This window comes from Caretta caretta, chromosome 2 (genome assembly GCF_965140235.1).
Source record: "Caretta caretta isolate rCarCar2 chromosome 2, rCarCar1.hap1, whole genome shotgun sequence".
Taxonomy (NCBI): Eukaryota; Metazoa; Chordata; order Testudines; family Cheloniidae; genus Caretta; species Caretta caretta.
In genome coordinates, this window is record NC_134207.1 from 39,205,590 (window position 1) to 39,228,105 (window position 22,516).

Below are 22,516 nucleotides of genomic sequence, written 5' to 3' on the forward strand. Positions count from 1 at the left end.
TTTTTTGAGTTAATCGCGTGAGTTAACTGCAATTGACAGCCCTAGAATATATATATCTACCCATCAGAAGTCCCTGTAAATAACATGGAAAGGAGAAATTTTTAATTCGTCTTCTTGTAATATATCAACATAGCTCAAGAAAAAGAGGTTTCATATGAAAGGTAAACATAAGGACAAAGCATAGCCTTATATGAGTTCAGATTAAAGACAAACAATAATGAAAATTAACCCTAAAATAAGCTTTAAACAATGTCCAGAAGATAAGAAAATCCACAAAATCACTGTATCAGATGTAACCTTAGACAAATCCCTCATCTATCAGAATGGCCTATCATCATAGTATGCAGGTATTTAATTTTATTCATTAGAGGAGGTTTTGGAAAAAAATTGATAAACTAAACAGTAATGAATCACCAGGACCAGATGTTATTCACCCAAGAGTTCTGAAGGAACTCAGATATGAAATTGCAGAATTACTAACTGTACTTTGTAAACTATCATTTAAATCAGCTTCTGTACCAAATGACTGGAGGATAGCTAATGTAATGCCAATTTTTAAAAAGGACTCCAGAAGTGATCCTGGCAATTACAGGCCAGTAAGCCTGACTTCAGTACCAGGCAAACCGGCTGAAACTATAGTAAAGAACAAAATTGTCAGACACATAGATGAACATAATTTCTTTGGGAAGAGTCAACATGGTTTTTGTAAAGGGAAAATCATGACTCACCAATATACTAGAATTCTTTGAGGGGGTCAACAAGCATGTGGACAAGGGGAATCCAGTGGATATAATGTACTTAGATTTTCAGAAAGCCTTTGACAAGGTCATTCACCAAAGGTTCTTAAGCAAAGCAATCTGTCATGGGATAAGAGGGAAAGTCCTCTCATAGATTGGTAACTAGCTAAAAGATAGGAAACAAAAGGTAGGAATAAATTATCAGTTTTCAAAATGGAGAGCGGTAAATAGTGGTGTCCCCCAGGGGTCTGTACAGGGACCAGTCCTATTCAACATATTCATAAATGATCTGGAAAAAAGGGGTAAACAGTGAAGTGGCAAAATTTGCAAACGATACAAAACTATTCAAGATAGTTAAGTCCCAGGCAGACTGCAAAGAGCTACAAAAGGATCTCTCAGAACTGGGTGACTGGGCAACAAAATGGCAGATGAAATTCAATGCTGACAAATACAAAGTAATGCACATCGGAAAACATAATCCCAACTATACATATAAAATGATGGGGGCTAAATTAACTGTTTAAATTAACTGATCTGGAGGATGGTGTGGATTGCACTCTCAGCAAATTTGCGGATGATACTAAACTGGGAGGAGTGGTAGATACGCTGGAGGGCAGGGATAGGATACAGAGGGACCTAGACAAATTGGAGGATTGGGCCAAAAGAAATCTGATGAGGTTCAATAAGGATAAGTGCAGGGTCCTGCACTTAGGACGGAAGAACCCAATGCACAGCTACAGACTAGGGACCGAATGGCTAGGCAGCAGCTCCGCGGAAAAGGAACTAGGGGTGACAGTGGATGAGAAGCTGGATATGAGTTAGTGTGCCCTTGTTGCCAAGAAGGCCAATGGCATTTTGGGATGTATAAGTAGGGGCATAGCGAGCAGATCGAGGGACGTGATCGTCCCCCTCTATTCAACATTGGTGAGGCCTCATCTTGAGTACTGTGTCCAGTTTTGGGCCCCACACTACAAGGAGGATGTGGATAAATTGGAGAGAGTCCAGCGAAGGGCAACAAAAATGATTAGGGGTCTGGAACACATGACTTATGAGGAGAGGCTGAGGGAACTGGGATTGTTTAGTCTGCAGAAGAGACGAATGAGGGGGGATTTGATAGCTGCTTTCAACTACCTGAGAGGTGGTTCCAGAGAGGATGGTTCTAGACTATTCTCAGTGGTAGAAGAGGACAGGACAAGGAGTAACGGTCTCAAGTTGCAGTGGGGGAGGTTTAGGCTGGATATTAGGAAAAACTTTTTCCCTAGGAGGGTGGTGAAACACTGGAATGCGTTACCTAGGGAGGTGGTAGAATCTCCTTCCTTAGGAGTTTTTAAGGTCAGGCTTGACAAAGCCCTGGCTGGGATGATTTAATTGGGGATTGGTCCTGCTTTGAGCAGGGGGTTTAACTAGATGACCTCCTGAGGTCCCTTACAACCCTGATATTCTATGATTCTATGTTACCACTCAAGAAAGAGACCTTGGAGCCATTGCGGATAGTTGTCTGAAAACATCCACTAAATGTGCAGCGGCAGTCAAAAAAAACAAAACAGAATGTTGGGAATTATTAAGAAAGGGATAGATAAGATGGAAAATATCATATTGCCTCTATATAAAACCATGGTATGCCCACATCTTGAATACTGCATGCAGATGTGGTTGCCCCAACTCAAAAAACATGTATTGGAATTGGAAAAGGTTCAGAAAAGGGCAACAAAAATGATTAGGGGTATGGAACGGTTTCCATATGAGGAGCGAATAATAAGACTGTATCCGCAAAAACAACAGGAGTACTTGTGGCACCCTAGAGACTAACAAATTTATTTGAGTGTAAGCTTTAGTGGGCTACAGCCCACTTCACTGGATGCACAGAATGGAACATATAGTAAGAAGATACACACACACACACACAGAGAACATGAAAAGGTGGAGTAAGAGGCTAATTAATTAAGATGAACTATTAACAGCAGGAGAAAAGAAAAACTTATAGTGATAATCAAGATGGCCCATTTAGACAGTTGACAAGAGGATGTGAGGATACTTAACATGGGGAAATAGATTCAGTTAGACTGGGACTTTTCAGCTTGGAAAAGAGACGACTAAGGGGAGATATGAGGTCTATAAAAATCATGAGTGATGTGGAGAAAGTAAATAAGGAAGTGTTATTTACTCCTCCTCATAAAACGAGAACTAGGGGTCACCAAATGTTCTGTTCCTTTATTCCCCCTGGGGCACCGGGCATTGCCCACTGCTGGAAGACAGGATACTGGGCTAGACGGACCTTTGGTGTGACCTAGTATGGCTGTTCTTATATTCCAGAAATTTTGACCCTTGAAAATATCAGTAAGGCAACTGTACCTTCTAATCATTTTTTGTGTCTTGGTACCATCAGACTCGATGCTGGGTTTTCCTTTTATCTTAACTGACATGCAGAGGTGCCACAAGAATTTTTCATGCCACCATATCTTTAAGTGTTGATTCCCGATTGTACACACTAGTAAATATTTCAGAAGATTATATGAAAACATATAATCTATAATGCCCAAATTGTTCCTGACTTAATTTTTTTTAAATTACCTAAATCAAACCAGACAAGACTGGAGTAATCAAGATACAGAAGAGATCATTTATTTGCCATCAGCCCAAACCTAGAGCATTCTATGTACTCTCTAATAAGAAGAGAGGAAAATACCTATTCCTAAATCTGATGCAGGAATCCAGGCAGTAGGGAACTGGGGAAGATTCTATGCAGAAGTTCTACAGTAAAGCAGAAAGAGACACAGAGTAGCCTTGGGATAATTCTTTTTTCCCTGTTCTAATAAAGTTTCTTGTTCAGCATCAGAAGAAAGTGACTCTTTCTGGGATTCTTTACCATTATCATACAACACTTGGCAGCGGAGACAGGAACCAAGATACCAATCTTCAAGAACTTGGTGAACACTCAAGGTGCCATATGCAAAGCAAAAGCAGGAATAACAGATGAGCTAGAATAGCAGATACTTCATATCAGTTATGTGCAGTGTTGTTTAACCATGTTGGTTACAAGATATTAGAGAGACAAGGCGGGAAGAAATATCTTTTACTTGACCAACTACTGATGGTGAGCTTCTCTCTCTCATCAACAGAAGTTGGTCCAATAAAAGATATTACCACATCCACCTTGTCTCTCTTTTATATTGTTATTTTCAGACTGTGGAAGACAATATTCTGAGGATGAAGAGCACAGAATCATTTCTGAGGAAAGATTATAGCATTTGGGGTCACCTTGAAAAATATGATCAAATGACAGTCTGTGTCCTAGCAATGGGAATGGAGACAATTGCAGTCTTTCCTCCTTAACTGCACTAAGGAAGAGCTATTATTAACATTTATATGGTAATAGTGTTTAAAGGCCATAACCAGGTAGACCCCACTGAGCTAGGCAAGGTACAAACAAATAATAAATTACAGTCCCTGTGCCAGTTTACAATCTAAAAAAGACAAGATACATAGGTTGTTGAGATGAACAAATGCATTGGAATGGGGGAGACAAAAAAAAAAAAAATACTGGATAAATGAGGGCTAAATGACCTGCTACAAGACATTACCATTTAACCCTTTTAACTCTGCCTATTATTCTTATCTCCAACAGGAAAGCAACAAGTTCTCACAGAAAAATACTTGCAAGAAGGATCTCAGATTGGGCAGAGAGAGAATTCAGACATGGCATAAAGGCCTAAAAAGAGAGGGTATGGAGGTGCACCATAATATTTAACTGGAGGGCTGTGTCCTTCTCAATTATCAAGAACCAAGTAGTCCAGGGTAATGGAAAGCATTACTGGAAGGAAATGGGACAACAGTCCTAAAAACAGTGGGAAAAATAAATTAAAGTTGGTTCTGTGGCCTTTGGTGCCACTGCAAAGTTAGAAAAAAGACTCGGCTAAAGATACAGTGAGAGTTGGACATTCACACTGCTTAAAAACGTTCAAATTGCCAAGATCGGTATCCCAGGTAACAAATATATAGACAAACATTACTTTTATCTCCACTGCCACTTTCACGTTCTTCTCCATTTCCTCCTCTTTCTTCATCACCATCTGACTCCTCTGTATCTTGAATAAGTATTCTTTTTCCTTTGGTGTGCGTCTCAGATACAGGCTCTAAATCTTTCAGCTTCTGCTCAATATCAGACAGATTTTTCTGCAGTGTAGCAATAATAGCAATTTTAGAAGTCTTAAAAAAAATTAGCATTTAGATAGTGCTTTACCTTTGCAAAGCACTTTCCATTGTCTAAATAATGCCTACAATACACCTCTGAAGTAATTACTTGGTATTACCTTAAAAATAAGAAAATAGAGATAGGTTGAATGACTTCCAAGACTATATAGTGAGTCAGTTTCAGAACTGGGATTAGGACTAAATTGTTTCTGACTCCCCATTCCAATGCTATATCCAATGCCTACTGCATATACATAATTATACAAATCCATAGGTACCATTTGTTAATAAATTCTTTGGAACATAAATTGTACCTACCTACCTCTGTGTGTAGATAGTGCAACACTGACAATGGAACCAACTGGCACAGTCTACAAGGACAGAGACTAACAAATTTAAAGCCTAAAGACAATGGATTACTACACTAGAACTTTAGACAAGGCATACAAATAATTTAATCAAAATCCACAGTACGGAGAACCCAATGTCTGCTACGGACTTTTCTTTTCAAATAGTTAAACTAACAGCTAGGATCAACCATAGGAAATGATAATTTTTTGCAGAGTCTAGTAGAAGCACACTGCTGATTGATGAAAAGTTATGCTGGTCTTACAAGAGCTACAATTCTCCCATTTATTTCGTTATCATAACCACATGAAAAATACCAGAGGAATTCTAAAGCTGCTAATTTCTGTTTGTAAAAAGCTTCTAAAAGGCCAGATTTGACATATGTCCTAGAGGTTACAGCTAATTATTAGAATTCAAGAAGAACTTTGTTCCAGTTATCAAATGAGTCACTAATTGCCTACTATGAGGCAAGCCACTTAATCAACCCAATTGTAAAACTTGCTAAAGCAAGACTTCTTTGCAAAGCAAATGCTGCATTTGAGTAGAGCTATCCTGAGCATATATTTTCTTCAACCTACCATACACATTCGGAGATTGCCAGAGGAGAATGCCCCTTTGTGGATTACACACATTTTTGACTACACACTCACACTCTACATTAAGTCTCTAACAAAGAAAAATAAGAGAAAGTGTGTTCTCAAAAGAAAAAAACATAACACCTTATTCTGCTAAAGAAATGAGTGCAATATCATACTCTTTCTAATGCTTAATGCATGTTTAACTTCTGCTGTTTAAATGGTGCTGTTAAGCAAAGTAATAACAACTTTATTTGAGATGATGAACTTGTGATTTACCGGATACCTAAATGACAACTTGATGTCACCATTACCACACAAACAAAAATAAAATCTGGCAAAAAGTTTGCCAGAAAATTGCATTTTCAATCATTTGCCACATTCCTATTTAATCCTAAGAAAACATTACTGTATTACTGTGGAGATTTCTGATAATAACTCTTCATTTAGCGTCATCCCAGTTAACTTTGTTCTGTTGTTACATCGCTGATCTATTAGAGAACGTACTCCTTTAAAGTTGTGCAATGTTCACTTATAAGATTGTTTTCCTGGTGTGGGGTTGGAACTAGGGTGGGCTGACAGCCCCCCTATTAGCTCCCCTCCACAGACCCCCAGCGCCTCCCGCCTGTGGCCCCGTGCCTCCCCCATCCTGAATGCGGCAGAACAGCTGTTTCGCTGTGTTCAGGAGGCTCAGAGAGGGAGGGGGCACTGCTCCGTGGGTCCCACCAGTGGGCAGGAGACACGTAGGTGGAGGGGAGCTGATGGGGGGCTGCCAGCCTACCCTGGTTCCAAGTCCCCACCCGCTAGCTATGACAGGCTGCTCATCCAGAGAATCCCGCAAGTAGTGGACAAAGTACCATACTAGCAGGCAATGAAAAAAGTTTCCCTGGAGCCTAACCCCCATATTTACATTAATTCTTATGGGGAAACTGGATTCGCTTAACATCGATTCCCTTAGTCGCATTTTTCAAGAACATAACTACAACGTTAAGCGAGGAGTTACTGTCATGAGATTGAAGCACAACAGAACCTTGCTAATTTGCACTGACAGTCACGGCACTCAAGCCAACAGCTTCCTGGTATACACAAGATGACTGCAGGCTGGGCATTGACAGTGAAGGAACTTCAGTTCTTGAGCAAAACTTCCTACCTTGGTCCAACAAAACCCATCGTTTGTTGACTTCAAGGGCATACTGGCATGGACAATCTATTCTTTGGGACTTTGGAGACAGGAGTGGTTAACTGTTATGGATTTATTCTGTAAGTTTTATATGTTTTCATACTGTGCATGAATCTAGGGCCTGATCTTGTGAGGTTGCAAAGTAGCCTGGCGCACTCCACACCCATAAAAGTCAATGGGAGTTGAGGCTTCTCAACACATCTCCAGAGGTGCTCGGAACCTTACAGGACGATCAGAACATTAAAGCCTATAAAAATAACTGGAAACTCCTTATTTTGGGAAATTAATAAGTAAAATTAAACCAGGAGATATGAAATCTTAGTAACATCAGATCTAGCCACCGTTGTTTCTACCAAATCTTTGCTGAGAAGAGGAGGAAGACTGTATTTCATACACACACAATGGCAGAGAAAGCAGAACAGTAAAGTGTGAATTACTGAGGTTTAATTTTTACTGTTATAATTCCTAGTAAAATGTAAATATTAATAATGGTAAAGAGACAAGATAACAAGCTTTAGGTTTGGAAAAAACTCTCAAAAATGATTCAGCAATGCCTCCTCTACAACTGACTATATCAGAGGTTCTCAAACTGTGATCTGTGGACCATGATCCATTCAGGTGGTCCATGGATAGTTCCCTCTAAGGTGCGCACCTGGGTGGCTGCACACAAGAGAATGAAGGGCCACCCACCTAATTAGTGGAGCCGTGAAGGCGTGGCTCCACTAATTAGGTGCCTGGACCCTGGAGAAGACACACGTGTAAGGTGAGGTGGTGGCCTTGGGGGGGAATAGGAGGTAGCTGAGAGGGGGCAGTGGGGTAAGAAGAGGGGGTGAGGGGAATTTGGGACGTGAAGGGCTGCAGTGGCCAGAGAAAGAGGCGACTTTCCCCAGCCCCAGCTCAGGGGCTGCCGTGGTGGGGGAAAAGAGGGAGAGACCCCCCACTCCTTGGTTACTGTGGTGGGGGAAGAGAGGACACATCCATTACATTAGAAAGGTAAGACTACTGATATTAAAATATGAGTTGTGTGCTTTTATTTGTAAAACAAAAAAAAAATTATTATTATTATTAAGTTTTCTTTTTATATAGCGCTTTTATCCAAAGCACTTTACAATAGTTAGCTAATGGTACAAACAACATTTGGAAAGATCATTAAGTGGTCCGCCGAGATGCTCAGCAATGTTCAAGTGGTTCACGGAAAAAAAAGTTTTGAGACCCACTTGGCTATATGACTAGGCACATGAATCAGTCATACATTTTTATTATAATTACCATCTCATCTGTAGTCACAAACACGATTATATTGTTTAGGATGCATTTTAAAAATAGTCATTTCAAATATGTATTATATATTAACATTTTAACAAGTACTTTAAGCTAGAATCTTTTATGGTTCATATCTCATATTTGCCATTATAAAAAAGTAGAAGCCCAGACTTCAACAAAGTAAATTCATTCAGAAAAGTGAAGTCAGTGAGCCAACCAGAACTTCAGCAGAGTTTGCCTGAATAAAAAGTGACTAGATATACATCCATTATTATACTATAATCACTTTTATCTTACATCAAACACATAACACAAGCAACATGCATCTTGTTCTAGAAATACACAGAGTTACTTGTCTTTACCTTAGCTATGGCATTTTCTGGTTCAACATGTAATACTTTGGCCAAATCCTGTATAGCTGCCTGGTAATTCTGTAGATGCTTGTGTACAGTGGCACGGCGCATAAGAGCTACAAATTAACAAAGAACATACTATTTATATTGTATTGTTCTAAATTATACTGCAGACTACAATTAATTCACATTTAATCAGAGAAAGTACAATGTGAAGTACAAAACAATTCTGCATTAAATTTCATAAAGCCTTGCATCCACTTCATAATGGTTATGTATTAAGTTAATTTTTTTTAATTACATCATTTGATAGGACATACCCTACATTTATATGGTGATACATGAACTAGCATTCCTCTTAATAATTTTCCAGTCTGTCCCACTCTCTCCATATAAATTTAGTTACCTATTTACAAATACTTATCTTAGTAAGAAAGCATGCACCAAGCACCTTTCACTGCTCTTTTAATGCAGCTGTTAAGCTTCTTAAAAGAGGTGCTATTCTGTGAATATTAGGACAGCGCATGTCACCAATATGATGTGGCTAACAATCATCATTTGGAAAGCATGATCTGACCACACACCACCATCCTACTGTTGCTTCAGCCCAATCTTAGAATCTTGGATCAAAGATAGGCAGGACAAACCTGCACAAATCCCCAAACTGCCACTTAAACTAGCATAGGCGGAGCTAATCTGGGACTATTTTTCCCCACATTTGAGGTCTGACAACTGAAGTCAAAGGAAAGACCTCCCATTTATTTCAATAGATGATATACCAGGCCTGCATTCCCCCCCAATCCCCCACCCTGAAAAAAGATTTTTCTCTAGAAATAAAATTCTGAGAAATGCTAGTTGACATTTCACCTTTTAGGTTGCCAGGCTCCAAATCTAACACTTTCTCACAATCCTGAAAAGCATTATGCCAGTTTTGAAGTTTGATTTCTGCTTGAGCTCTGTTATTATATGCTGACACAGTGGGCAATACTGATATGCTCCTGCAAAAGACAAGACAAGGTGAGCTGTATGCTAGAAAGAAAAACAAGAGTATACAAAAACTTCATTAAAGTCAGTTTTAAATTGTAAAGAGTTATAATAAAATTAAAATCATTAAGCAATGCAATTTCAACTAGAGGACTGTGAAACAGTATGCAAGATCAATTTATTTTAAAATCATGGCAACATAAAACTGCACAACAAGATGCTCTGTACAAAAGTGATGCATCTCTTAAAGCAATTTAGAGAACTTTGATGCTCCTCCTCTCTTATTAAATCTTTCTTGTTAAATTATGGTGCCCAAACTGAAAATAGAAAGTAGGTTTTATTTTAGAGTGGTAGGGCTGGGTAGATGGTATACAGGAGGAAAAAAGACTGACGTGCAGTATTGAATAATCAGGTTATAGTGAACTTATTTTATATAGCTGTATACTAGATAGGACTGTAGTCACTTAAAATTGCTATCAATCCACTCAAACACATTTTATTCAAATTTTATGAATTTATAAACTTAAGTAAATAATAATTGCCATATTGAATCAGACCAGTAGTCCATTCAGCATACTATCATGTCTCTGATAGTGGCCAATGCCAGATGTTTCAGATGAAGGTGGAAAAAAATAAAAACTAAACAAAACATTGTGGTCAAATGTGGGGAAGTTTCTTCTAACCCTGCAACTCAGCAGTTGGCTCAGGCCCTGAAGAATGAAAGCTTATGATCCTTCTTAAAAAAAAAAATTATATGATTCAACTGTAGATATTCTTGATATCCATATTATACCCAAAAAAACCCACATTATAAGAACATTAAGGTTGCAAAGTCAAGCACTCGAAAGATAGAAAACACCAAAATTAAGGTTGCCTGTGCGTCCTCTTCTTTGTATGCATTATAACCACTTTAATTATGTGATCACATACTATTTTTGCCTCATTCAGTGCAAAAGATGAATGATGCTCACCGAATAGGTATCTAGTCAATATTTATTTTTATCCTCCTTTATTCCGTGTGTAGCTCCGCACTTTATTTATTGCACACCATTCTACACTGAATATAGAATTAATTTCCTCATAGGCTTTTCTGTGAGATCATAGCATCTTACTGCTTTATATACATTAATGGATTTATCCTCAACACTCTTGAGAGATGAGGCAGTATTATTATCCAAATTTTACACATGGGGAACTGAGGCACAGAAATTAAGACCAAAATGTCCACAAATTGTTGATGTCCAATTTAGGAAGCCTAGGGCCTGACTTTTTTTAATTGCTTACCATTTATTAAACACTTTATATGTTCAGAGCAGAATTCCCACTGACTTCAGTTGCAGCAGTGAGTGCTCAGCACTTCCACAAATCAGACCTAAGTGTTGCAAGCTGCATACTCACAAAATGACGAACACAGAGTGACCACCTGTGAAAATTTTGGTTTATAGACTTGCTCAGCATCACACACGAAATCTGTGACAGAGACAAGGAGAAAATCCAATTCTCCAGAGTACCATTCAATCGCCTTCACCACAAGATTGTCCTATATCTTTCTGCAGTTCCCCACCACACAACTTCCAACTTTTGTAACAAATGAGGCAGGAGGCCCACAAACAACAACAACTTCATTCACTACACAACAGGATTCATTTCAGAGCACAGTCTATCCTGTACACTTGAGGAAGAGATCCTGTGGAAACCCAGCATTATTTTGAATCCCAATCTTAATATTTTTGCATTCTTGACCACTACAGATCACTTACAGGATGTTCTAAAGAATCCTTATTGAGGTTATAGGGACAAACCATCCCGATGTGTAGAAAGAATAGTAAATATGGCAGGCGACCGGCTTGGCTTAACAGTGAAATCCTTGCTGATCTTAAATACAAAAAACAAGCTTACAAGAAGTGGAAGATTGGACAAATGACCAGGGATGAGTATAAAAATATTGCTCGGGCATGCAGGAGTGAAATCAGGAAGGCCAAATCACACCTGGAGTTGCAGCTAGTTAGAGATGTTAAGAGTAACAAGAAGGGTTTCGTCAGGTATGTTAACAACAAGAGGAAAGTCAAGGAAAGTGTGGGCCACTTACTGAATGAGGGAGGCAACCTAGTGACAGAGGATGTGGAAAAAGCTAATGTACTCAATGCTTTTTTTGCCCCTGTCTTCACGAACAAGGTCAGCTCCCAGACTGCTGCACTGGGCATCACAGCATGGGGAGGAGGTGACCAGCCCTCTGTGGAGAAAGAAGTGGTTCGGGACTATTTAGAAAAGCTGGACGTGCACAAGTCCATGGGGCCTGATGCGTTGCATCCGAGAGTGCTAAAGGAGTTGGCGGATGTGATTGCAGAGCCATTGGCCATTATCTTTGAAAACTCATGGCGATCGGGGGAGGTCCCAGACGACTGGAAAAAGGCTAATGTAGTGCCCATCTTTAAAAAAGGGAAGAAGGAGGATCCTGGGAACTACAGGCCAGTCAGCCTCACCCTCAGTCCCTGGAAAAATCATGGAGCAGGTCCTCAAGGAATCAATTCTGAAGCACTTCTGAGGAGAGGAAAGTGATCAGGAACAGTCAGCATGGATTCACCAAGGGAAAGTCATGCCTGACTAATCTAATTGCCTTCTATGATGAGATAACTGGCTCTGTGGATGAAGGGAAAGCAGTGGACGTGTTGTTCCTTGACTTTAGCAAAGCTTTTGACACGGTCTCCCACAGTATTCTTGCCAGCAAGTTAAAGTAGTGTTGGCTAGATGAATGGACTATAAGGTGGATAGAAAGCTGGCTAGATTGTCAGGCTCAACGGGTAGTGATCAATGGCTCCATGTCTAGTTGGCGGCTGGTATCAAGTGACGTCCCCCAAGGGTCGATCCTGGGGCCAGTTTTGTTCAATATCTTCATAAACGATCTGGAGGATGGTGTGGATTGCACCCTCAGCAAGTTTGCAGATGACACTAAACTGGGAGGAGAGGTAAATACCCTGGAGGGTAGGGATAGGATACAGAGGGACCTAGACAAATTGGAGGATTGGGCCAAAAGAAATCTGATGAGGTTCAACAAGGACAAGTGCAGAGTCCTGCACTTAGGACGGAAGAACCCAATGCACCGCTACAGACTAGGGACCGAATGGCTGGGCAGCAGTTCTGCAGAAAAGGACCTAGGGGTTACAGTGGACGAGAAGCTGGATATGGGTCAACAGTGTGCCCTTGTTGCCAAGAAGGCCAATGGCATTTTGGGATGTATAAGTAGGGGCATTGCCAGCAGATCGAGGGACGTGATCATTCCCCTCTATGCGACACTGGTGAGGCCTCATCTGGAGTACTGTGTCCAGTTTTGGGCCCCACATTACAAGAAGGATGTGGATAAATTGGAAAGAGTCCAGCGGAGGGCAACAAAAACGATTAGGGGACTGGAACACATGAGTTGTGAGGAGAGGCTGAGGGAACTGGGGATGTTTAGTCTACGGAAGAGAGAATGAGGGGGGATTTGATAGCTGCTTTCAACTACCTGAAAGGTTCCAAAGAGGATGGCTCTAGACTGTTCTCAGTGGTAACAGATGACAGAACAAGGAGTAATGGTCTCAAATTGCAGTGGGGGAGATTTAGGTTGGATATTAGGAAAAACTTTTTCCCTAGGAGGGTGGTGAAACACTGGAATGCGTTACCTAGGGAGGTGGTGGAATCTCCTTCCTTAGAAGTTCTTAAGGTCAGGCTTGACAAAGCCCTGGCTGGGATGATTTAATTGGGGATCGGTCCTGCTTTGAGCAGGGGGTTGGACTAGATGACCTCCTGAGGTCCCTTCCAACCCTGATATTCTATGATTCTAATGGAGCTGTCCACAACAATGTGTTGTCATTTTCCTAAGTAGTTAATACTTACATTAGAACCCAACAGTGTGTATTGCTAGTTGAAACTATTCCTACCAATACATAATAGATTGCATTTATCAACAGTGAATTTCATTTGGCACCATGCAGCTCACCTGCCTAGTTTTGTGAGGTCCCTCTGCAGTGTCCTCTAGTCTTGAATAACCTAGATAGTTTTGTGTCATCTGCAAATTTTGCCACCTCACTCTTCACCCATTTTTCCTGGTCGCTTATACATCATTAATCAACATGCAGAATCTTGAGATACTCCAATGTAAAATCTTTTGCCATTTTAGAAAGTTGATCAGCTGTTGCTTCAACAAGACAGACCCTGAACTAGACTGATATATACATAATATTAATTCTTACAAGTTTTAAATAACGGTTCACATGGCATTAACTTACCGAGTATAATATGTCACTGCTTCTTTATAATCCCCAATGGCAAAGGCTTCATTACCTTTTTCTTTTTCACGATTAGCAATAAAATTTCTCTCTTTCTTAGTCATACCTAGAACATAATCTTTAGATATAAAAACAGCTAACTATTAACAGATGCAAAATATGACATTTTAACATAGAAGTATTTTAATTTAATTATATTGTGTACATTGGTTTAAAAAGTTATAGAGTGGACCACAAGACAACCTCTCTATTAAGACATGGTCCATGTTATAAAAAAGTGTGAAAACTCCTAAAATGAAACAAAAAAAGGAAACTTTGTCAGTATGCATATATTTCAGGATAAAAGATTTTATGTGGATTTTGTATTCAGCAACGTTCAAGTGACTAGAACACATTTTTCAAGACTCTTCTCAGTGGAAAATTTCTACTGAAATTTTCTAGGATGAACAGAGTCCAAGGGCAGACAAAATTCAGTATGCATTAGAAAGGTAATACTTGAAAAATCTGTGCCTCTTGGCAGCATTTGAAACCAGACTTAAGACCCTTGCCATCACTCCATGCCACCAATAAAATCTTAATTGCTTATACTAGAGTTTAATTAAGTAAATAAAGTGAGCATTGGGATGCCTTATAACAAGTTCTCTCTGTATATATATTATATATAACAAGCAGGAAACAATGGGCTTAGTGTCTTTGCAATTTTCTTCCGTTATGAATTATTAAACACACAGTATAATTTATACAAAACATTAAACTGATTTTTAAGCTATTTCTATTTCAAATAGTCTTCTCTGCCAAAAGAGAATGTGCTTTCACTTTGATAAGCTAATTATGTAGAAAAACTTTTTCAGCTGAACAATTGATCCTTCTGCAGTTGTAGTCGTTAGCATGTTTGGAATAACTACCACTAGCACGCCAGAAGGATAATTTGTTTGGGCTAAAACCTGTTTTCCGGTTTGCTAGGACAAACTCCTATCAGCTGGCCATCTGAGGAATGGGTGAACATGTTGAAAGGTGATGGGAAGCCAAGTCATGGGAGGAAGGAAGCTGGATGGTTGAGAAGGAGAACAAAGTTTTCAGCATACTAATTCAGAGTTGATCCAAGCAAGCCTTAAGCTTCACATTAACTTGCAACCATTAATAGACAAAAAGAAAAGGAGTACCTGTGGCACCTTAGAGACTAACAAATTTATTCAGAGGTCCACTGAATGCATCCGATGAAGTGAGCTGTAGCTCACGAAAGCTTATGCTCAAATAAATTTGCTAGTCTCTAAGGTGCTACAAGTACTCCTTTTCTTTTTGCGAATACAGACTAACACGGCTGCCACTCTGAAACCTGTCATTAATAGACAGTAAGCAGAATTAGACTCTCTCACTATTGCATGGTAGGCAATAAGACAGCACGTATGTACTGTCCCCAATTATTTTTATTCAGATAATTGAAAGACAACTGCGGTTTCAATACTCTTTGAAACCACCCTTAAATACCTTAATACCTTTAAACTACATACACACACACACCCCACGACATAGCATGAGCAATGCTACAACAACAAAGTAGTATCAGCATTATAGAAGAAAAATAAAAATCTATTTCAAGCTTCCACTGCTTTGTTTTTTATAAACAGTAAGAGGAAAGTGATTTTAAGCTCTGTGAGAATATCATAATTACACCCTGATACACTTTATGTTTTGTTTACAACGGGACAAATCAATCTTGATGCTGTATTTTTCTTCAGCATCCTCAGCCCCAATTTCATAAGCTTTTTCAATAAGCATTATTAGAAGGCATATCACAATTTCTGCAAAATTTCTGCCATTTTCTGGGATTGTTAGTAAGAACATGATTTACTTTTAATTTCTGTGTTGGTTGAAAAAAAAGCAAGGAAGAGATATATAGCAAAAGCACATTTTTCCTCTATAATGTTTCTTCAGTTTGCATGAACATTGTACTAAGCAATGTTAATTCTATATATAATCAAAGAAAAGACAATTTTGATACTATGTCATCATTTACCTGTTGTGTCTATTTTCTTTTCAATTACAGATAAATTTGAACTAATATTGAAGCATGCTTTTGAATTATTTTCTTCACAGACCTCATCAACTTTTGAACACTCCTTTTCCACGTCAAACCTTAAAGTAAAAATATATATATATAAATCTATATTACATACATACACACAGAAAAACAAGATTTCTTTACCCACAGAACAACATACTACATTTCAGATATAAACTGAATTGGGTACAAAGATTCTGTCAATCTGTTCAACAATCCAAAATTATTCAGGAAAAAACACACAATTTTTTAAAACTATTTCTATTTCCTTTGTGTGTGTCTTCTTCCATGCTGTCCACTCCAAATACTCTTCAAACACAGTATAGCATTCTAAGAATCAGGCAAAATTCAAGAAACTGTGTTTTAAAGGGCCAACCCTAAAAAATACTGAGCACTTGTAACTCCCACTGAAGACAACTGGAGTTGCAGGTACTTTGCACTTCTCAGTAAGACATATAAAGTGATTAAATATTGAAACTGGAAGACCAAAGGGAAAAAAAACAGTTACCTACCTTTTCATAATTGTTGTTCTTCGAGATGTGTTGTTCATGTCTGTTCCATTTTAGGTGCGTGCGCGCCCACGTGCACAGTTGTCGGAGATTTCTGCCTTAGCAGTATCCGAAGAGCCAGCTGTGGTTTCCTCTGGAATGGCGCTCCCATGGGGCAGTATATCAGGCGCTGCCAGCCCTGCACCCTCTCAGTTCCTTCTTGCCAGTAACTCCAGCAGACGGGTACGAGGGCAGGAAATGGTAGAGACATGAGCAACACATCTTGAAGCACAACAGTCACAAAAAGGTAGGTAACCATTTTTTCTTCGAGTGCTTGCTTATGTTGATTCCATTTTAGGTGACTCACAAGCAGAATCCACAGAGGTGGGCTCGGAGTTCACAACTTAGCGGCTTGCAGTACTGCCCTACCAAAGCCAGCATTGTCCCGGGCCTGCTGGGTCAGTGCATAATGGAACAGAAAGGTATGGACAGACAACCTAGTGGCCACTTTACAGATGCCCTGGATAGGCACATGGGCCAGAAAGGCTGCTGAAGAGGCCTGCACCCTGGTAGACTGGGCGGTGATGATCACTGGGGGTGGCACCTTCACTTGGTCATAGCAGAAACTAATGCAGGCAGCAATCCAAGAAGAAATTATTTGAGTGGATACAGGGCAACCTTTCATGAATAACTGTGTCAACTTGACAGGACCAAGCCTTTCCGTAATGTAAAAGGCCAGAGCCCTTCTGACGTCCAGGGCATGTAGCCTACATTCCTCCTCCTCTGAGTTATGTGGCTTCGGAAAGAAGACCAGTAAGTAAATGTCCTGGCTTGAATGAAACTGAGAGACTACCTTCGGAAGAAAAGCCGGGTGCAGTCTTAGCTGGACCTTGTCCTTGTAGAAAACAGTGTACGGTGGCTCCAAGGTGAGTGCCCGAATCTCAGATATTCAGCAGGCCAACGTCACCTCAAACCAGGAACATGACCTTCCAGGAAAGGAGAAGGAGAGAGCAGAATGACAGAGGCTCGAAGGGAGGACCAGTGAGCTGCAACAGCACCAGATTCAAGTCCCACGGTGGGACAGGGTCCCTGACTTGCGTGTAGAGGCGCTGTAGGCCCTTAAAAAATCTGGATGTGATATTCTGAGCAAAAACCGACCTGCCCTCAAACAGCAGGTGAAATGCTGAGATAGCCACTAGATGGACATTGATCGATGAGAGGGACAAGCCCTGGATCTTAAGATGCAGGAGGTAGTCCAGAATAAGCCGCAGCGAAGCCTGCTCAGGACCAAAACCTTTGTCCGCAATCCAGCAGATGAACCATTTCCATGTGGCCAGGTATGTCGCTCTGGTGGAGGCCTCCCTACTTCCCAACAGGACGTGCTGAACCCCAGCTGAGCACTGCTATTCCTGTGCGTTTAGCCACGCAGCAGTCAGGCCATCAGATGTAACGCCACAAGGTTGTGGTGCAAAAGACTGCCATGGTTCTGGGACAACAGGTCCGACCTGAGCGGTAGCTGGAACAGGGTCGCCACCAAGAGATCCAGCAGAGCGCTGAACCAGTGTTGGCATGACCATGCCGGTGCTATGAGGATGACTCCTGCTCTGTCCTGTTTGATCTTCGTAAGGACCCTGGGTAACAACGGCACTGTAGGGAAGACATACATCAAAGCCCTCGACCACAGAAGCAGAAAGGCACCCGACAGGGATCCTCCGTCCATGCCCCCAGCCAAGCAGAAGACGTAGCATTTCCTGTTCTGCTGGGACGCGAACAGGTCCACCTGGGGAGTTCCCCACCTGCAGAAGATGGAACTGACCACCCTGGAAGGTGAGTGGCTACAATATGGATGCTGTGCTGCAGACAGAAGTCCCAGAGCCAGAGGGCTTCCTGGCAGAGGGCAGACAACCTGACTCCGCCCTGTAGATATAGAAGAACGTAGCCATGTTGTCCGTCAGGACCTGAACAACCCTGTCTTGAACCTCAGGTAGAAAGGCTTGGCAGGCTAGTCGAACCACCCTGAGTTCCCTGACATTGATATGCAGGGAATGATCGCGACTGGACCAACAACCTTGAGAGCTGAGAGTGCCCAGGTGGGCTCCCAATCCCAGGTCCAAGGCATCGGAGACAATGGTCACTGATGAGGCCAGGGCCACGAAAGGAACGCCTTCCAGCAGCAACATGAGATCCTGCCACTAGAGGAAGGATGACAGTAAGCTGTCCGGAATCCTGATCACCAGGTCCATGCTGTGCCAAGTGGGGACATAGACACCTTCAGGAGTGGCTGGTGTCGGTCTGAGGCGGAGTCATGCGTGCTGGACCATGTAAGTACATGCTGCCAGGTGGCCCAGTAGTCTCAGTAATTTAATTTGATATACCGCCGCATGGGAGCGCCGCTCCAGAGGGCGCCACAGCTGGCCCTATTGATACCGCTAAGGCAGAAATCTCCGACAACTGTGCTCGTGGGCGCGCGCACACCTAAAATGGAATCGAGATGAGCAAGCACTCAAAGAAAAAACAATGTTTCAGCCACCACTCCACAGCTGCTTTCCAGCTGCTTTTTCCAAAGATCTTTCATTAATTAATTTCAAGTAAATGTTACAGTTGTAAAACAATCCAACCAAAAAAAAAAAAAAAAAAAAATGCAGTCAGAACCAAGTCATCCACTACCTACAAACAATGAAGACCATTCTAATTATAGCTGGATGGGAAACAAATTTTTCCATTTGCAAGAATTTTCAAGATTTGGGACAGGAATAAGTTTTGAAATCAAAAAGAAAAGGAGTACTTGTGGCACCTTAGAGACTAACCAATTTATTTGAGCATGAGCTTACAGCTCACGAAAGCTCATGCTCAAATAAACTGGTTAGTCTCTAAGGTGCCACAAGTACTCCTTTTCTTTTTGCGAATACAGACTAACACGGCTGTTACTCTGAAACCTTTTGAAATCAAGTCAATCTTGACAATTTTTTTGAACCAAAAATTTAAAAAATTCAAATCAGGTCAATCAAAATGTTTCATTTTGACTTTGACCTTTTAAAAAAGTTTTACCTTTTAAAACTAAAATTTCAAAATAAAATGTCCTTTAAAACTGAAAAATGGAACTTTTAAATTTAGAAAATGTCCAAAACAAGATTTTGACCATTTGAATCTATTATTTTCCAAATGTTTTCAGAATGACAAATTAATTAAAACGGGCTCTTTCCCACAAACACTTTTGGTTTCTACGAATTGGCATTTTTCTGAGAAAAAAAAGTTTTGTTGAAAAATTCCCAATCAGCTCTAAATTTAATTACTTTCTGTACACCCAATTAAATTCAAGGATTGGAAGACAGTACAGATAAGTAAAACTGCAATAACTATAAGAGAGTATGCATCCGATGAAGCGAGCTGTAGCTCACGAAAGCTTATGCTCAAATAAATTGGTTAGTCTCTAAGGTGCCACAAGTACTCCTTTTCTTTTTGAAGTATTGTAATACATCTTGTATTTTTCAGAGCAAGAAATATAGCAGCTCCTTTCTACTGTGTAGGTCAAGAAGAAAAACAAAAATCACCCATTCCATTTATTCTTATGCACTCCATTTATTCTTATGCAGGTTATTCTGTCCCAGGTTATTTGAAACTTAAATTGATTGACAAATCATTTTGCCACCGATAAGACAGCACATGACAAAAGAGTGAATTTCTGTCAAAATTAATCTTTTGGCAACATATTTTCTAGACCACATGTAAACATTAAAGCCCTGTTTTTGTAAACACTTATGCATATAAGTACATTATGTAAGATTAGAGCCTTATACAATGGTCAGATACCATATAAGGCCCTGCTCCTGCAGCTGACTGTGAAGGCAAACTGTTGTGCCTGCAGCAAACCTAAGTCTATAAAATTAATGGAGCTCAGCGCAGGATCAGGAATTCACCTGCTTGTTGTCATAATGCAGAAATAGGACCTAATGCACACAAACACCACACTGAGGAACATAAAATAAATATCTACTGTTTTGTTTTTAAAGGTAAAAAGCACATATTAATAAAACAGGTAAGGAAATTTACTATCTACCTAGACTTTAAAGTATTGATGATTAAAAATGAAATTTGAAAAATTAAATTACTTATTATTTATGCTGTCTGTTTACTTTCTGGTCTACATATTTAGCTTGAACAAATAAAATAGACTTTGCAGCTTCACTTTTTGTTCTCAAGTACTGGCTCTATGCTACATTGTTTGTATTGTAAAGGGAATATTTATATTAAAATAAAAACAAGTCTCACCTGTATTTTTATAATTTCATGCGATATATTATTAGATGCGTGAAACGCGTTTCTCTTTTTTAAAAAAAATCTAAATTGGTACACATTACCTAGTAGTGTTCTATTAAAAAAAAAAAGTAAAAAAGTTCAATACAAAATTAAAAGATGACGATTTAACATACTTGTCCCATTCCCTGTAATCTCGTGGTATATTTTTCTTCTTTCTTTGTTTATTTTCTTTGTTCTAAAAGGAAAAGAAAGCGGCTGAGAATTCATTGTTTAACAAATTCCCTAATTGGCAGTTTTGCTTTTTGTTCCCATAGTTATACTCATCTGGGGTCAACACTATTCATGATTGGTCTCCAGCATATAGCTGTTTTCAAAACTTCACTAGTTTTCAAGACTTTCCCAGTTTTGACTTTTGTTTTAAGGGAAATCTGTTGGGTGTTTGATATACATGATTCCAACACTATATACTCACTCATGTATCAATCATCAGGTTTTTTTTCAACCTGTAAGTCCTAAACTTAAAACTTAAGGACAAAGCACCCCAAATCACATGGTGAAACCCAAAGAAAGAAAACTCAGTGAGGTTTCATTTGTGCAGTTATCCCCATATTGTTCCAGCATGAGAAGATGGAAACAGGGTTTGCCCTCTTGTGGAATGAGCCAGGGATCCAGCCCAAAAAACCCAAGAGCCCTCAATAGACAGGCCCTCGTGCTCTTGGGAACCTAACTCCCACATCCAGAATTGCTGCCTCAACAGAAACACAATATCAGGGACACCTCAGCTGCTGATACCCCAAAACCTACCCTCACATTAACTTTCTTCTGGTAATTGCACTGAACATAGGGGAAACAATTCAGAATCACCGTCATGTATATACACTACTTGAACTGGGCAGGAAACAGTTTTCCTTTCCCATAAACATTTTTGAAATTTCAAAAATTTTCCCTTTCTGCACTGGGACAAATCTGAGACCTTTCAAAGTTTTTCACAGCAAAAGAGAGAGAGACCCAGCCTGAACAGAGACTTGAACCTGGGTTTCCCACATCCCAGGTGCATACCCTAACCACTGGGCTACTCTGGGGTGGAGATTAGTCACTTTGTCTGGTCAGTCTGTCTCCCATTTTGACCAGAAATTCTATCCTCAACCTGAAAAACCTTCCCTACTAAAAATGCCTCAAAATTGGTTCATTTCCATTAAAAGTTTCCATTTAATGAACTGACATTTAAAGGTATATGTGATCATTATGATTGTAATCATTAACTAGTTTGTTAATGCAGATTGATTAACTGTCTGAGAATGCATCTATCTAGCAATCACTTAAACATCCCTTATATATATAAAAGATACAAATCAGAAATTCAAATACTGTTAACATGTAAGAGTTTAGAGTCAGTTGGATCTATCAGTGCTCCAAAATTCTACATGTTGGATTGGAATTAGATAGGATCATTTATGATAGCACCCCAGGATTCAAACATCTCATTGGCAACTTCGATTTTTCTCTCAATCCATTCTATAGTATTGCACTTTGTAGGGAAATATTTAAAATATTACTTATTGTGTATGTTTTGTGAAGATTTGTTAAATATGTCTTATAATTATATTAGGAAGATGGTCTCTAAAAAAAGCACTGGAAATAACTCAGGGTATAAAAAGTGAAAAGGTGGAGTACTGTATTAAAGGGATAGTTTTGTTTTAATTTTGGTCACTTTCAAGCATGGGCATTGCCTCCCCAAACTGCAAGCCTCCGGCGACACTGTGGGGGTGGTGAGGGAGGGCAGATTTCTGTCTTCCATTTGACACTGCTCCCT

The 22,516-nt window shown here is 39.9% G+C and overlaps 1 protein-coding gene across 3 annotated transcripts in view; it reads right to left on the reverse strand.

The window, feature by feature from the left end:
* SPAG1 (sperm associated antigen 1) overlaps positions 1-22,516 on the reverse strand; it is a 67,495-nt gene that overhangs the window by 39,838 nt on the left and 5,141 nt on the right. Inside the window, exons 5-10 of one of the 3 annotated variants that reach the window (XM_048841354.2) lie at positions 20,877-20,938; positions 15,914-16,032; positions 13,897-14,014; positions 9,515-9,645; positions 8,657-8,763; positions 4,748-4,886 (exon numbers count right to left, since the gene is read on the reverse strand). In XM_048841354.2, the coding sequence (XP_048697311.1) occupies positions 4,748-4,886; positions 8,657-8,763; positions 9,515-9,645; positions 13,897-14,014; positions 15,914-16,032; positions 20,877-20,938 (676 nt within the window). Of the gene's footprint in view, positions 1-4,747; positions 4,911-8,656; positions 8,764-9,514; positions 9,646-13,896; positions 14,015-15,913; positions 16,033-20,876; positions 20,939-22,516 lie in introns of all 3 variants that reach the window. The other 2 variants (XM_048841352.2, XM_048841353.2) reach the window with 2 other exon arrangements.